Raw genomic sequence first — 16472 nt, forward strand, 5'->3', positions numbered from 1 at the left:
ACAAGTCAAGCACATACTTACGTTGAGACAACGAAATCCCCTTCTTAGACCTTGCAACCTCGATTTCAAGAAAGTATTTTAATTGCCCAAGATCCTTCATCTCGAACTCCTTAGAAAGATACTTTTGTAGAGCCTCCATCTCTTTGAAGTCATCCCCTGTGACAACCATATCATCAACATATACAATCAGAGCGGTAATCTTACCCTGACGACGTTTGATGAACAAAGTGTGATCCGAGTTGCTTTGTTTATATCCAAACGTCCTCATGGATTTGGAGAATCTTCCAAACCAAGCTCTCGGAGACTGCTTCAAACCATAAAGAGACTTCTTCAACTTACAAACCTTGCCAGTATCATAAGGCAAATTTTTAACCCCTGGTGGCATGTCCATATACACTTCCTCCTCCAAGTTACCATTGAGAAACGCATTCTTCACATCAAACTGATGTAGAGGCCAATCTTTAATTGCTGTAAGTGAAATCAAGATTCGAACAGTATTGATCTTTGCTACAGGAGCAAACGTCTCTTCATAATCAATTCCATAGCGCTGAGTGTAACCTTTGGCAACTAATATGGCTTTGTACCTGTCAATGCTCCCATCAGGTTTAAGTTTTACTGTAAACACCTACCGGCATCCAACCGTCTTCTTTCCAACAGGCATAGTCACCATATCCCAAGTCGAGTTTTTCTGCAAAGCCTCTAGTTATTCATTCATTGCTTGAGTCCACTTCGGATCTGCCAAAGCATCCTGTACACTACTAGGAATAGATACAGTGGATAATTGATCAACAACAAATGCATGTGACCCAGACAACTGATAAGCTCATAAATATACATGATTCCATATTAATTTCTTCATGTTTTCTTAGCTAGTTTTCCATCTATTTGAGTCATTTACTTTATTTTTATGTTTTGTAGGTGTTATGGAGCAAAGTAGAAGAAAAGAAGCCAAATCAGCAAATCTGCCTGTGCAGATCAGTCAACTTCAAAATAAAACTGAGAACAGCTCAGAGCGAGTGAGAAAGTGAGCTTTATATGGTTGGAAAGCCTTGGATGTCTAGTTTCCAGAACTTTTAACGGTTTGTCCATATCATTTTTGTACAAAAAGTTATGGCCGAATTAGTACAGCAAGGTCAGACATTCCGAGAATCTGAAGTGGCAGCACACCTAACTTGAAAAGTTGCAGCCATCCATCTTTGAAAAAGAAACACTTTCAGCTGCAATAACTAGTGCTAGGAGCAATATTTCCAGCTGCAATAACTAGTGCTAGGAGCACTATATGAAAGAAATATTTCCAGCTGCAATAACTAGTGCTAGGAGCAATATTTCCAGCTGCAATAACTAGTGCTAGGAGCACTATATGACTAGATAAATAGAGGGGAGAGCAGAAGAGAACGGCAGAACAGAGAAGGGGAGAGCAGAAGATAGAGAGAGACATTTAGTTTAGACTTATGTCTGCAGCACAAGAGGAGAAAGAACGACACCCCTTCTGCCATCATCCAGCTATCATCTCTTCCTTTTCTTTTCTTCTAGTTTTTGTTTTCATCATAACTATGTCTAGCTAAATACTTTTGTAGCTAGGGGCGATTTCAAAGCCCCGAACATGTTCAATTCATATTAATAATTCAGTTTTTGGTTTTCTATATTGTCAATTGAGTGTTTGATTCACCGTATCTACAAGATGAATCTTTACTTATTTGCTTAGGTGCGCAACTAAATGAATAAGTTAGGATTCTAATGCTAGGAGTAACACTAGATTCGTATATGTCTTGTGTTCATTCCAATTGAGTAGCAAAATGTTTTCACGAATTACATGTGACTCAAACCATAGGTTTAGCAAGACTACCAACGTACTTGTGACCCTAGATTTATCCAAACCCTTTTCTTGCTTAATGATTTTGATATGTTAAACTTAGCGAGCTTGTGTCTAGGTTGCATATTCGAAAATAGATTAAGTGGTGAGCTTGTATTCACTTAACGAGGAACTAAGAAAGGGTAATGGGTTAACTCGAGCTTGTGAGTTAATTTCGGGTAAATTCAATTGAGAATTAGAATTCCATAACTGAGCTTTGATATGAATGAATATGTTCGGTGGTAGAGAATGAGTCCTTAGCTTTGTTTCTATTAACAGTTTTAGAATCTTATAAAATCTGTTTCTGTTTGATTAGCTTTCTGTGTTCAGTTTTACGTGAATTATTTCATATAGCAAATCAACTCCAATTATTTTGAAATTTTGTGTACTTGTTTTTCAATGTGTCTTTAGTGTCCTGTAAAAGTTTCAGAAAATTCCATTGAGTCTAGATTAGTTACTTAATTTATTTTCGTTAACTGTTCAGTAGCATAGTTTAGAGTAGTTTGTGATTTTTGATTAGCAGTTTAGAAACAATCTTCAGCGGGTAATGACCCTTGCTTGATCACTATATTACCAACGATGATGTTTGAGTGCAAGGTTTAAATTGTGCATCTTTTAAGACGTGCCAATTTTTGGCGCCGTGTCGCCGGGGATTGTTTTTCCTAAATAGCTAATCTATTTTGTTTGTCTTATTTTTCTGTTTCATTGGGTTATTAACTTAGTTGCTTTTATTTTATTTTTCTGTCTTAGATACCTCTTATTGTGCATGCATACTCGGAGGAATAAGAGCCTTGATCTTGCTGAGTATGATCCTGAGCTTGAACTCACACTTAGAGAGTTTCGAAGGACAATCAAGGAAACGCGAGCACCGGCATCCTTGCCACCACCATCCCCACCACACTTGAGTTCCGGGGAAGAGGAAGAACAGAGGCAAGAAGACATGGCCAATCGTACTTTGAGAGAGTTGGCAACTCCTGATGTAGAACAACAACCTTTGTGCATCGCCTATCCAAATCAGAATGAGGCTGGAGGATTTGAGCTAAAGTCCGGCATGATTCACTATTTGCCTAAGTTTCATGGCTTCTCAACAGAAGATGCCAACTTGCATCTTAAGGAGCTACATGTGGTATGTTCTGGAATGAAGCCAGCAACTATCCATGAAAACCATGTTATGTTAAGGGCCTTCCCATTTACATTGGAGGGTAAGGCTAAGGAATGGCTTTACAATTTGCCTTCCGGATCACTTACCACATGGAATCAAGTGAAACAAGCATTCCTTGAGCAATATTTTCCAGCCACGAAGGCCGCAAGCATAAGGAAGGATATATGTGCAATTCGGCAAATGCATGGAGAGTCTTTTGGAGAATACTATGAGAGATTCATGTGCTTGGTTGCCTCATGTCCTAATCATCAAATATCAGAGCACCTTCTCATACAATATTTCTATGAAGGACTGTGTGGCACAGATCGTGTGATGCTTGATGCAGCAAGTGGGGGAGCATTCATGGACAAGACTCAAACTACTGCTAGAGCATTATTAAAGAACATAGCTGGAAATACTCGGCAATTTGGAGGAAGGGATGAGCTATCACTTAAGAGCGTCAAAGAGGTAAGTACTAATTCTAATATTGAATTACAATTAGCTAACCTAACTAATCTTGTGAAACAGGTTGTGATCGCTCCAAAGCAAGTATGCAGTGTGTGCTCAATGGTGGGACATGTTTCTGATACATGTCCGTCATTGATGGAGCAAAATGGTTTTGAGCAAGCTAATGCGGTTGGATTTCAAGGGCAGCAAAGGCCAAAATATGATCCATTCTCTAATACCTATAATGCAGGGTGGCGTGATCATCCGAATTTTAGGTGGAGCAATAATGACAATGTCTTGCAACCTCAAGGAAGCAATTACAATCGCCCACCTGGATTCTATCAAGCTAGACCGCAAACATCTTATCAACCTCATCCTCAACAACAAGCTCCAAGTAAGTCTCTTGAGGATTTAGTTGCTTCTTTAGCTAACTCTCAACAATCTTTTCAACAGAAAACAGATAAATCTATCGAGAATCTTGAGCGTCAAGTGAGTCAACTAGCAAACATAATTGGACAACAACACCAACAAGGAAAGCTCCCTAGTCAGACTGTGATCAATCCAAAAGGGGGGTTTGAGAATGCTAGTGCTGTGACCTTAAGAAGTGGGAAAGAAGTTTTGGAGCAGCCAAGAGTGCAAAAAAGAGTTCGAAGGGCCATGAATAATGAGGAGGAGCAAGGAGAAGCTACAGTAGCAAAGGAGGACAACCATGAGTGCTTGGACAATTTAGGGCAGCCCCCTAATCACATAAATACATCAAAGGCAGCCCTTAAACCCATGGGTTTGAGAGATTCTAAGGTTAGTAATGCAGTTCCAAGTTTGACTACTTCATGTCTTCCTTTTCCGCGTAGGTTTGCTAAATCAAAGAGAGAGGAACTTGAAAAGGAGATCTTGGAAACATTCCGGAAAGTCCAAGTGAACATACCGCTCTTAGATGCAATAAAGCAAGTCCCAAAATATGCCAAATTTCTAAAAGAGCTTTGCACTACCAAGCGGAGGTTAAATGGGAATGAGACTGTGAAGGTTAGTGAGAATGTTTCAGCAGTGCTCCAACAAAAACTTCCACCGAAGTGTAAGGACCCCGGTAGCTTCACTATTCCCATCACAATGGGTAACACCAGGTTTGAGCGTGCTATGTTAGACTTAGGTGCATCTATAAATGTCATGCCTTATTCAGTTTATGCATCTCTAGGTCTTGGTGAACTAAAAAAAGATGGTGTTGTTATTCAATTGGCTGACCGTTCTAATGCATATCCCAAAGGTTTGTTGGAAGATGTTTTGGTGCAGGTAAATGATTTAATCTTTCCAGCAGACTTTTATGTGTTAGAGATGGATGAAGAGCCATCATCTACATCTACACCCATCCTTCTAGGCCGACCTTTCATGAGAACCGCTAGAACTAAGATTGATGTTTATGAGGGGACTTTGACAATGGAGTTCGATGGTGACATAATAAGCTTCAACGTCTTTGAAGCTATGAGGTATCCTAGTGAGTTGCATTCTTGTTTTTCTATTGACATTCTTGATGATTTAGCTCAGAAATTCTTTGAAGTCATAAGTGAGGATGCATTGGAAACCACTATCTCTCAAAGCTTACAGTTTGAAACATCAAAGAACTCAAAAAGGAACATTGAGTTGAGGGAGGATATTGAGGAAACTGTGGCTGCCCTTGAGTCATTACCACGGTTTGGAGGTAATTCCAATGATTTCACTTCTCTTCCTTTATCTACTGAAAAGTTGTTGCCTTCTGTGGTGCAGGCCCCCAAGTTAGAGCTTAAACCGCTACCGGATCACTTGAAATATGCATTTTTGGGAGAGGAAGAAACACTACCTGTGATCATTGCCTCAAACCTCACAGAATTAGAGGAGGAAAAGTTGATTCTTGTGCTCAAGGAGTACAAGACCGCTATTGGATGGAGCATAGCAGATATAAAAGGCATTAGCCCGGTAACTTGCATGCATAGAATACTTCTTGAGGAAGGTTCAAGACCAACAAGGGAAGCTCAGCGTCGTTTGAATCCTGTCATGATGGAGGTGGTAAAGAAGGAGGTACTAAAGTTGCTAGATGTGGGTGTGATCTACCCCATCTCAGATAGCAAATGGGTGAGTCCAGTGCAGGTAGTTCCTAAACGATCTGGTATCACAGTTGTGAAGAATGAAGACAACGAGCTAGTGCCTACACGTGTGCAAACTGGGTGGCGGGTGTGTATTGACTATCGAAAATTAAACACAACAACTCGCAAGGATCACTTTCCACTACCCTTTATTGATCAGATGCTCGAAAGGTTAGCTGGTCATTCTCATTATTGCTTTCTTGATGGCTATTCAGGTTACAATCAGATTGCTATTGCTCCGGAGGATCAAGAAAAGACAACATTCACTTGTCCTTTTGGGACTTTTGCATACCGGAGGATGCCTTTTGGACTCTGTAACGCGCCTGCAACGTTTCAGAGATGTATGGTAAGTATATTTTCAGATTTTGTCGAAAACATCATAGAAGTATTCATGGATGATTTTAGTGTTTATGGTGATTCTTTCGATAAATGCTTGGATAATCTATCTCTTGTGCTTAATCGTTGCATTGAAAGTAACCTTGTTTTAAATTGGGAAAAATGCCATTTCATGGTTGATCAAGGTATTGTTTTAGGGCACGTTATTTCTGCTAAGGGCATAGAAGTTGATAAATCAAAAATAGATCTTGTACGTTCCTTACCCTCTCCCACAAGTGTGAGAGAGGTTCGTTCTTTTCTTGGACATGCAGGTTTCTATAGGCGATTCATCAAGGACTTCTCAAAAATATCAAGACCCTTATGTAGGTTGTTACAAAAGGAAGTGGCATTTGAGTTTGATGAGAAATGCAAGAAAGCTTTCGAGAAACTTAAGGAGTTGTTAACCACAGCACCTATCATCACTCCTCCAGATTGGAATTTGCCCTTTGAGCTAATGTGTGACGCCTCTGACTATGCTGTAGGTGCTGTTTTGGGCCAACGTGTGAACAAGCTTTCACATGTTATCTACTATGCATCTCGGACTCTTAATGATGCTCAGTTGAATTATTCAACTACAGAGAAGGAACTTTTAGCTGTTATTTTCGCTTTAGAGAAATTTCGTTCATATTTAATTGGTACTAAAGTGATTGTGTTTTCTGACCATGCAGCTTTGAAGTATCTTCTTACAAAGAAGGATGCAAAGCCGAGACTTATTAGGTGGATGCTTCTCTTACAAGAGTTTGATTTGGAAATCAAGGATAAGAAGGGAAGTGAGAATGTGGTAGCAGATCACCTAAGTCGACTTGTAAATGGTTCAAATGCAGAGGAGGATCTATTGCCTTTGCATGAAAGTTTTCCGGATGAGCAACTTTTTCACTTAGAAATTTTGGAACCTTGGTATGCAGATATCGTCAACTACAAAGTAACCAAGAAGTTTCCGGATGATTTGACAAAGGCTCAAAAGGACAAGCTTACCAAGACTGCCAAGTATTATGTGTGGGATGATCCTTACTTATGGAAACATTGTGCGGATCAGTTGATAAGAAGGTGCATACCTAACTCTGAATTTCTCTCTATTCTTACTTTTTGTCATTCCTATGCATGTGGTGGTCATTTTGGAGCAAAAAGGACGGCTCTCAAGGTACTTGAGAGTGGATTTTATTGGCCTACCTTATTCAAGGATGCATTTGAGTTTTGCAAGTCATGTGATCGTTGTCAACGAACAGGTAATTTAGGTGCTAGAAACCAAATGCCACAAACTCCTATTCTTGTTGTTGAACTTTTTGATGTTTGGGGCATAGATTTCATGGGACCTTTTCTGTCCTCGTATGGTAACCTTTACATTCTTTTAGCTGTTGATTACGTTTCCAAATGGGTGGAAGCTAAAGCCACCCGGACTAATGATTCTAAAGTTGTTGTAGATTTTGTTAAATCTAACATCTTTACTAGATTTGGAACGCCAAGAGCTATCATCAGTGATGGAGGAAGTCACTTTTGCAATAGATCATTTGAGGCATTGTTGAGGAAATACAACATCACACATAAGGTTTCAACGCCGTATCATCCTCAAACAAGTGGCCAAGCAGAAGTTTCTAACCGTGAGGTAAAGCAAATTTTGGAAAAGACCGTGAATCCGAATAGGAAAGATTGGAGCTTGCGACTTGATGATGCATTATGGGCATATAGAACAGCTTACAAGACACCAATTGGGATGTCACCATTCAGAATGGTCTATGGAAAACCGTGTCACCTTCCGGTTGAGTTGGAGCATAGGGCATATTGGGCAGTGAAGCGGTGCAATATGAACTTGGATGCGGCTGGTGAGCAAAGAAAGCTGCAATTGAATGAGCTTGAGGAAATACGCAATGATGCCTATGAGAGTTCAAGAATATACAAGGAGAGAACAAAGGCGTTTCATGACAAAATGATCACAAGGAAAACTTTTGTTGTAGGACAAAAAGTTCTTCTCTTCCATTCTCGCCTTAAATTGTTTCCAGGTAAACTGCGCTCTCGTTGGGTTGGTCCTTTTGTTATTACTAATGTTTTCTCTCATGGTGCAGTCGAGATTCGTAGTGAAAAAACCAACAAAATATTCAAGGTAAATGGACATCGACTGAAGATCTATTATGAGCCTTTTGTGATGCAAAATGTGGAAGTAATGCCCCTTCACGAACCAGTGTCACAAGAAGATTGAAGAATTGCCTCGTCCGGCTGAGGACGTTAAACCAAGCGCTTCTTGGGAGGCAACCCAATGAATGGAAGAGGAAGATTGTGCGCATTTGGCATGGAACGTACACTAGAGATTCAAAGCTTATAACCTTGAGGTCGGTGTCCAAAGATCAGAGCATTGGGAGGTCTACATGAGGGAGCATTCTCTACTCTTCTTAACTATATTTGTTTTTGTTGTGCTTTTGTCTTTCCTTCTATACTTAACTATACCGTTGCATGATTAATTCTAGATCAAACATTGAGGACAATGTTTAGTTTAAGTGTGGGGGGAAGGAATTTGAACTTTTTGTTACCCAAAAAAAAAAAAAAAAAAAAAAGAGTCTAGTTCTTAGGTTTATTCTTTGTTGAGTCTTTAGGGTTCTTCCAAACAGTATCATGAGTCTGAACTTTTCAGAAATTTATTATGGTCACAAGATGATTACAAGCATATGTCAGATTCTTGATTTCAAGTAATTGCTAATGGATTTTTATGATTATTGTGCTTGACAAAAATGCATTGATGGTTAGGCTAATGTGATACTTGAGAATTGATTGATGCATGCTAGGACAAGTTGAACTTAATTTCTACCCTTGTGAGCGTTTGATCCTGTATATGTGCTTTTCTTTTCTGAGTGACTTTATTAGATCATCCTATTTTCTTGACGAGGGTTTGTTGATTTCACATGTCGTTTCATCTTGACTATGCATATTGACCGCAGCTTTTAATGTAACTAGAGAATGCTAGAACTCATCTTTCATGCCTGTCGAAACTTTTTGCCAATCTAATGTTTGAACCTTTGAAGGGATATAGGCACTAGGATTTACCACCATAGCCAAATTAAACCTGTGTCCCCTTAGGCACACAAGTTGTGCAATCCCCTAGTTAACCCCGTTGAGCCTACATTGAACCTTTTGTTTCATCACCACAAATTCCGTAACCCTAAGCTTAGTATAGATGTATCCTTACCCTATCCTAATGAATTAGTGGAGCAATCTTTAGAGAGATACTTATGTTCGAGGTACTTTTGCAAGCAAGTGTGGGGGTGAGACTTGTCCATAAAAAAAAAATAAAAAAAAAAATTTTGTGTATGGATTTTAGTCCCCCTTTGTGAATAAGGAGTTTATTTTGAGTTGAAGGCCTGTTCAAGAAAATTTGACCTTTGTCCTATTTCACAAGTGTTAGAAGAAAGGTTTAGAATGAAGCAAAGGCCCAAGCAAATGACATCTGACCTTGAAAAAAAAAAAAATTTCTTGCTTCATGTGTTCGAAGATTGATTACCTAGAGGAGTTTCACAAGTTGTTATCTCTTATGTTCTTCTAGTGCTCCACTAAGTTCTTTAGGATCTTTGTTATTCCCTATCCTTTCTTTCTTTTAACCTTTACCATTGGCCCCATTATAACCCTGAATAAAAGACCTATTTGATCATTGGGGACGGCAGTTGGTCTGTGGAGATTTGTGCATGGAGATGAGCCTATGGCTTGGGTTCATTTGGTCTTATGCTAGTATCGTTCGTGAAATCTAAAAAAAAAATAATATATTCAGAAAGAGCCTTCTTTGTCCTGTTATCTACGTGAGCTTTTTGTTGTCATTATATTATCAATTCTCTCACGTAGAAATACTTAGGATTGTGTGCGCTGAGTCAGAAAATCATGAGTGAAAAGAATTGAGAGCATCTCTGTGAGAAATTAAGTGAATTTCTTGTTTGAACCATGAGGAAGTTGGTTCTCATTTGTTGCGTGGGTTTGATTGTCCTTGCATTATACTTTGAGCATGACGGTTATCAAAATAAATTAGCCTCTAAGTGAAGTTCTGAATTCTGATATATGACTATTCGAATTTTGAGGATCATACTTGTGGGCATTGTAAGTTCTCTGAGATGTTTGGAAGACATTAGGTTCTTGTGTTTTTTCTAATTAGTTTCTTTTGTTTTGCTCGAGGACTAGCAAGAGATAAGTGTGGGGGAATTTGATAAGCTCATAAATATACATGATTCCATATTAATTTCTTCATGTTTTCTTAGCTAGTTTTCCATCTATTTGAGTCATTTACTTTATTTTTATGTTTTGTAGGTGTTATGGAGCAAAGTAGAAGAAAAGAAGCCAAATCAGCAAATCTGCCTGTGCAGATCAGTCAACTTCAAAATAAAACTGAGAACAGCTCAGAGCGAGTGAGAAAGTGAGCTTTATATGGTTGGAAAGCCTTGGATGTCTAGTTTCCAGAACTTTTAACGGTTTGTCCATATCATTTTTGTACAAAAAGTTATGGCCGAATTAGTACAGCAAGGTCAGACATTCCGAGAATCTGAAGTGGCAGCACACCTAACTTGAAAAGTTGCAGCCATCCATCTTTGAAAAAGAAACACTTTCAGCTGCAATAACTAGTGCTAGGAGCAATATTTCCAGCTGCAATAACTAGTGCTAGGAGCACTATATGAAAGAAATATTTCCAGCTGCAATAACTAGTGCTAGGAGCAATATTTCCAGCTGCAATAACTAGTGCTAGGAGCACTATATGACTAGATAAATAGAGGGGAGAGCAGAAGAGAACGGCAGAACAGAGAAGGGGAGAGCAGAAGATAGAGAGAGACATTTAGTTTAGACTTATGTCTGCAGCACAAGAGGAGAAAGAACGACACCCCTTCTGCCATCATCCAGCTATCATCTCTTCCTTTTCTTTTCTTCTAGTTTTTGTTTTCATCATAACTATGTCTAGCTAAATACTTTTGTAGCTAGGGGCGATTTCAAAGCCCCGAACATGTTCAATTCATATTAATAAATCAGTTTTTGGTTTTCTATATTGTCAATTGAGTGTTTGATTCACCGTATCTACAAGATGAATCTTTACTTATTTGCTTAGGTGCGCAACTAAATGAATAAGTTAGGATTCTAATGCTAGGAGTAACACTAGATTCGTATATGTCTTGTGTTCATTCCAATTGAGTAGCAAAATGTTTTCACGAATTACAGTGACTCAAACCATAGGTTTAGCAAGACTACCAACGTACTTGTGACCCTAGATTTATCCAAACCCTTTTCTTGCTTAATGATTTTGATATGTTAAACTTAGCGAGCTTGTGTCTAGGTTGCATATTCGAAAATAGATTAAGTGGTGAGCTTGTATTCACTTAACGAGGAACTAAGAAAGGGTAATGGGTTAACTCGAGCTTGTGAGTTAATTTCGGGTAAATTCAATTGAGAATTAGAATTCCATAACTGAGCTTTGATATGAATGAATATGTTCGGTGGTAGAGAATGAGTCCTTAGCTTTGTTTCTATTAACAGTTTTAGAATCTTATAAAATCTGTTTCTGTTTGATTAGCTTTCTGTGTTCAGTTTTACGTGAATTATTTCATATAGCAAATCAACTCCAATTATTTTGAAATTTTGTGTACTTGTTTTTCAATGTGTCTTTAGTGTCCTGTAAAAGTTTCAGAAAATTCCATTGAGTCTAGATTAGTTACTTAATTTATTTTCGTTAACTGTTCAGTAGCATAGTTTAGAGTAGTTTGTGATTTTTGATTAGCAGTTTAGAAACAATCTTCAGCGGGTAATGACCCTTGCTTGATCACTATATTACCAACGATGATGTTTGAGTGCAAGGTTTAAATTGTGCATCTTTTAAGACGTGCCAACAACCTATGGTTAGACATGTAATTAGCTATAGGATACTTAGCTTTGGTTTTGATGTCTGGTTCATATTGTTTCTTAGGAATACCCTTGGTAGCCCTCTGTGATCTCCTAGACTCAATATTACCTACCCCAGATGACTCGTTTGAAATTAAAGGTACCTGGGAAGGAACATTTGCAGCGGATTCTTTAGTTGACGATGTAGAGAAGGGGAAGAACTCTGACAGATGAGGACTCTGAATATTCTGTTCAGTGGGTGCATTATAGCGGGGCTGATGAATGAACACGTCATTAGTTTCTGATGTTCCATATTTCCCAGCATGCATTAATGCATCATCATCACCTTCAAGTTGCGTGTCGGTTTTCTGGTGCACATGGTCCCTGTTTGACAAGTCAACCCCACTTTGGGGCTGCATAGTAACAGGTTGGCGTGTTGGACCTGCCCTTTCTGACAAATCATGAAATTGACTTGCAGCATTAGGAGTATTTAGCGTGTTACATGGTTGGCTGGAGCCCATTGATCGGCTGGAGCCAAGCCGTCGGCTTGGAGACTCAAAATGCTGCCCATCTGAGGGGCCCACTAGTCCACCGACTTGTCTACATCCCATCAGACCACCATCCTCACCTGCGGACCCCACGATCCGGTCAACACCTCCATCTGAGTGGTCCACCCCTACGGGTTCACCGATTGGTTCAGTGCCCAATTCTCCCAATTCTTTTTTGTTTGCCGTCTCAACGTCTATGTCGTTGTCCACTGATATTGGAGAGTTCCCAACTCCAAATTTTAACTCCAAAGCCCCTAAATCTTCGAATTCTTCAAATGCAAATAAATCTCGAGGATTTCCTTCACAGTTGCTCTCCCCCTGAAGGGAAGACTCGGAAACTCCCCCTGAATAATATGGCTCAGATTCGCGAAACGCAACATCAAGAGAAACATACATAGTGCTAGTAAGAGGATCATAGCAACGATAACCCTTTTTGAATTCTGCATAACCAACAAATATAGACTTACGGGCACGGGGATTAAGCTTGCTACGTTGAGGCTTGGGAATATGAACATAGGCTATGCAGCCAAACACGCGAGGTTCAAGATTTGGTAGCGACGGAAGTGACAGAAGTTTCTGCTGAGGATTTTGAAATTCAATTACCTGATAGGAGCATAAATGCGACAAATATAGTGTGGAATCCTTTACACTTTTCTTAGTTATTTCCTTTAAAAAGTCAGTTTTAACTTTGTTTCTTTTTAGGTTGTTCGTGGAGTGATTCAAGAGAAATAGGAGCTCACAAGGAGCAATGAGGCTATGAAACATGAAGTACTGATGCAGAGGACCAAGTTTGATCAACCATTTGGCCGGAAATTACAAGGGAAGTCCACGGAAATCATTGTGCAAAATAGTTGCTGCAAAGCAGAAAACTGCAGTTTCAGAATCAGCTTTCTGGGAACGGTTTTGAGGAGCAATTCTTGCATTCTTCCGGCTGCACCTTTGCAGAAAGGACCAGCGATCCTTGAATACATGATGTTATACTTCAAGTACAGCTAAATAACTGGTCAGAAACGTCAACGAGGAAGCAGGAAATCAAATGCAAAGTAGGCTTCCCGATAAGGCAGAAACTGTCAGCTTTTCACGAAGCTTTTTGGGAGATCTTTTCCGGCGATTTTCTTGGAGTTTTTCCAGACTTTTATTGATCATTCTAGATTATATGATGTCATAGAGGACGTGGGAGTCAAGAACCATCCAGAAACTTGTCAAGAAGAAGTCGTTCCTTGCCCAAGAAGTAAGCTTCAGAGTCAGAAATAGAATCCTAGTCAAAACAGGGCATTTTGGCAGAATTCTTCTTTGGACGGATTTCCAGGGCATTTTTGGAAGGTTTTTGCTGCTGCAAATATGGAGAGTCCTAGAATGATTCCTCAAGATTTTGGGAAGATTATTAAGGCTTGAAAATCATTTAATTATGCACCAAGTAGAGTAATCCTCAAGCAACTAGGGGAGGCTTTCAAAGCAGAATTGGAAAAGGAAACTTGGGCTGTGTATTCCACATATATAGAGGCTCTAAACACGTTGAAGAGGACCATCCTACAGCGCCATCTTCTGCTCCCAAACCCTAGCACACAAAGTCTAAAATTCCCAAGTCTTCAAGAAGAAAAACCGTGCAATTCATCTTCCATCTCCATCAAGCTTCTGCCGTGACCTATCTTGAAGGAGTGCTTGCATCTAAGGCTGCCTAAAAGTGAATTCGTGGCTCTCATACTCTCCCTTTTACGGTTTCTATCATCTTGTAATCTAATACTCGTGCTTTTATTTGTTGAATTTAAGACGATGTGTGGCTAGTCACTTTTTGTTAGGGGCGAGGTTTGAAGCCCCAATTATGTAGAACATATGTTTGTTGAAATTTAGTTTTTTGATCTTTGGTGTGAATTGGTTGTTTATCTCTGATTGATTGAAAACTTTTGCATGTGTATGTTTTATGGTCGCGAACATAGGATTTATGCATGTAATTGGAGCTAGGTTTAGAAAATAATTCACCTAATCGTCTTGTTTTCTAATCCACAAGTATGCAAGGCTTTGGACAAAAGCTAATGTTTTAAACAACTAGAAGAGCATGCTAGGTAGGCGTTCCACACTAGACTGCAACTCTATAACCAATCGTTTCCATGTGATCTTAATGCTTCAAATATGTTGACACTATATGTATTGTTGATAGGATAGCGTTCTATACCTTGATTGCATGTTTGATAGGCTTAGCTATTGTGCGTTCACGTAGACTAAGTAATTAGGGAAACATAAATAAGGGACATGATCTGCTCCGACTTGTTTCTTGGTTGGTTTCTGTTCACACCTTAGTAATTGAAACTAGGTTAACTTAACATTGTTCGAAAGTAATTGGCGGTGGATTTCCAAGTCTCTAACATATTCTCCATCTTATTTTCTAAAAACCTAAAATCAAAATTGTTTTTCTTTTATATTATCTTTTATTTTCGTTAAAAACCAAAAACCCCAAAATATTGTTCTTGTTTAGGATTGCAGAGCCCCTTTCTATCCCCTTCTGTTTCCTGCCATATTTTTCTCTCTTTTCTAGTATTTGACGTTTTTGTTTTGTTTAGTTTCAGATTTTATTTGTTTGATTTTTGTTTTAGTTAGTTTAAATTAGTTTGTTTTTATTTTGTGTGAATAATTTGTTACCCTCAATCCCCGGCTTGAACGATCCCTGCTTACTCTATATTGCTAACGACTACATCTTGCAGGGTTAAGTTGAGCGCTTAATTTTAGCGTATCAATTTTTGGCGCCGTTGAATATTGTTCTTGTTTAGGATTGCAGAGCCCCTTTCTATCCCCTTCTGTTTCCTGCCATATTTTTCTCTCTTTTCTAGTATTTGACGTTTTTGTTTTGTTTAGTTTCAGATTTTATTTGTTTGATTTTTGTTTTAGTTAGTTTAAATTAGTTTGTTTTTATTTTGTGTGAATAATTTGTTACCCTCAATCCCCGGCTTGAACGATCCCTGCTTACTCTATATTGCTAACGACTACATCTTGCAGGGTTAAGTTGAGCGCTTAATTTTAGCGTATCAATTTTTGGCGCCGTTGCCGGGGAGGCGGATTTTGAAATTCAATTACCCGAGAAGGAGTACGATTAATGAGGTAGGCGGCGGACTTCACAGCTTCTCCCCAATATTCACGAGGTACATGCATGCCAAACAAAGAAGCACGGACAACTTCAAGTAACTGGCGATTCTTCCTTTATGCCAATCCATTCTGTTGAGGAGTATATGAGTTTGAAGTCTGATGGCGAATTCCATGAGATTGCATAAACTCCTGCATAGGGCCATTAACATATTCACCACCATTGTCAGACTGGAAAATACGAATAGACTGTTGGTATTGCGTGGACACCATTTTATGAAAATCTTGGAACATGGAACATACATCACTCTTGTTCTTTAACAAAGATACCCAAGTCATACGAGTGCAATCATCAATAAAAGTCACATAATACCGAGCTCCAGAAAGAGAAGGGATCTTGGCAGGACCCCAGACATCAGAATGAATCTTCATAAATGGAATGGGACTTTTATGAAGACTAGGTGAATACGAAATTCTATGGCTCTTAGCCAATTCATATACATCACAACGAAAATCTGAATCACTAACAACCGAAAACAAATGAGGTTGTAGTTTCTTGAGATTACTAAAAGATAGATGACCCAAACGACGATGCCATAGCCACACTGTTTCCTTAGCGCTCTCTACTCCATTGACCTGATTCACTTGTCCTAACAACTGTTGTTCGCCACTCTCTGTCAGATCCAAGTAGTAGAGTTTCCCCCTTCTAACACCATAACCAAGAATCCGTCGAGTCAGAATGTCCTGAAACACACAGAAAGAGGGATAAAAGGTCACAATACATGCTAGTGCTAGAATAATTTGGCCAACAGATAGGAGATTATATGCCAATGAAGGAACAACTAACACATAATCAAGGGTTAATGTATTAGAGAGAACAACAGAACCTTCTCTGGTAACCGGAGTTGGAGTACCATCAGCAGTAGAAACAATATTTTGAGAGGAGGGTTTCATCTTTTCTAACAGACTAGGATCATTAGTCATATGGTCAGATGCACCTGTATCAATTATTCAAGAACTATTCATAGATATCTTACCCTTCATACCTGACTGTGCTACATTAGCGGAGGCATTAGATGGCTGCGTTT

At 39.1% G+C, this 16472-nt stretch overlaps 1 protein-coding gene across 1 annotated transcript; it reads left to right on the forward strand.

The window, feature by feature from the left end:
- The first annotated feature begins 823 nt into the window (after positions 1-823).
- On the forward strand, positions 824-9671 carry LOC133720747 (uncharacterized). Its single transcript, XM_062147209.1, has one exon. The coding sequence runs from the start codon at positions 2619-2621 to the stop codon at positions 8121-8123; it is 5505 nt and encodes a 1834-aa protein (XP_062003193.1). The 5' UTR covers positions 824-2618; the 3' UTR covers positions 8124-9671.
- Positions 9672-16472: the final 6801 nt, after the last annotated feature.

The sequence above is a fragment of the Rosa rugosa genome, chromosome 7 (assembly GCF_958449725.1).
Source record: "Rosa rugosa chromosome 7, drRosRugo1.1, whole genome shotgun sequence".
Classification (NCBI taxonomy): domain Eukaryota; kingdom Viridiplantae; phylum Streptophyta; class Magnoliopsida; order Rosales; family Rosaceae; genus Rosa; species Rosa rugosa.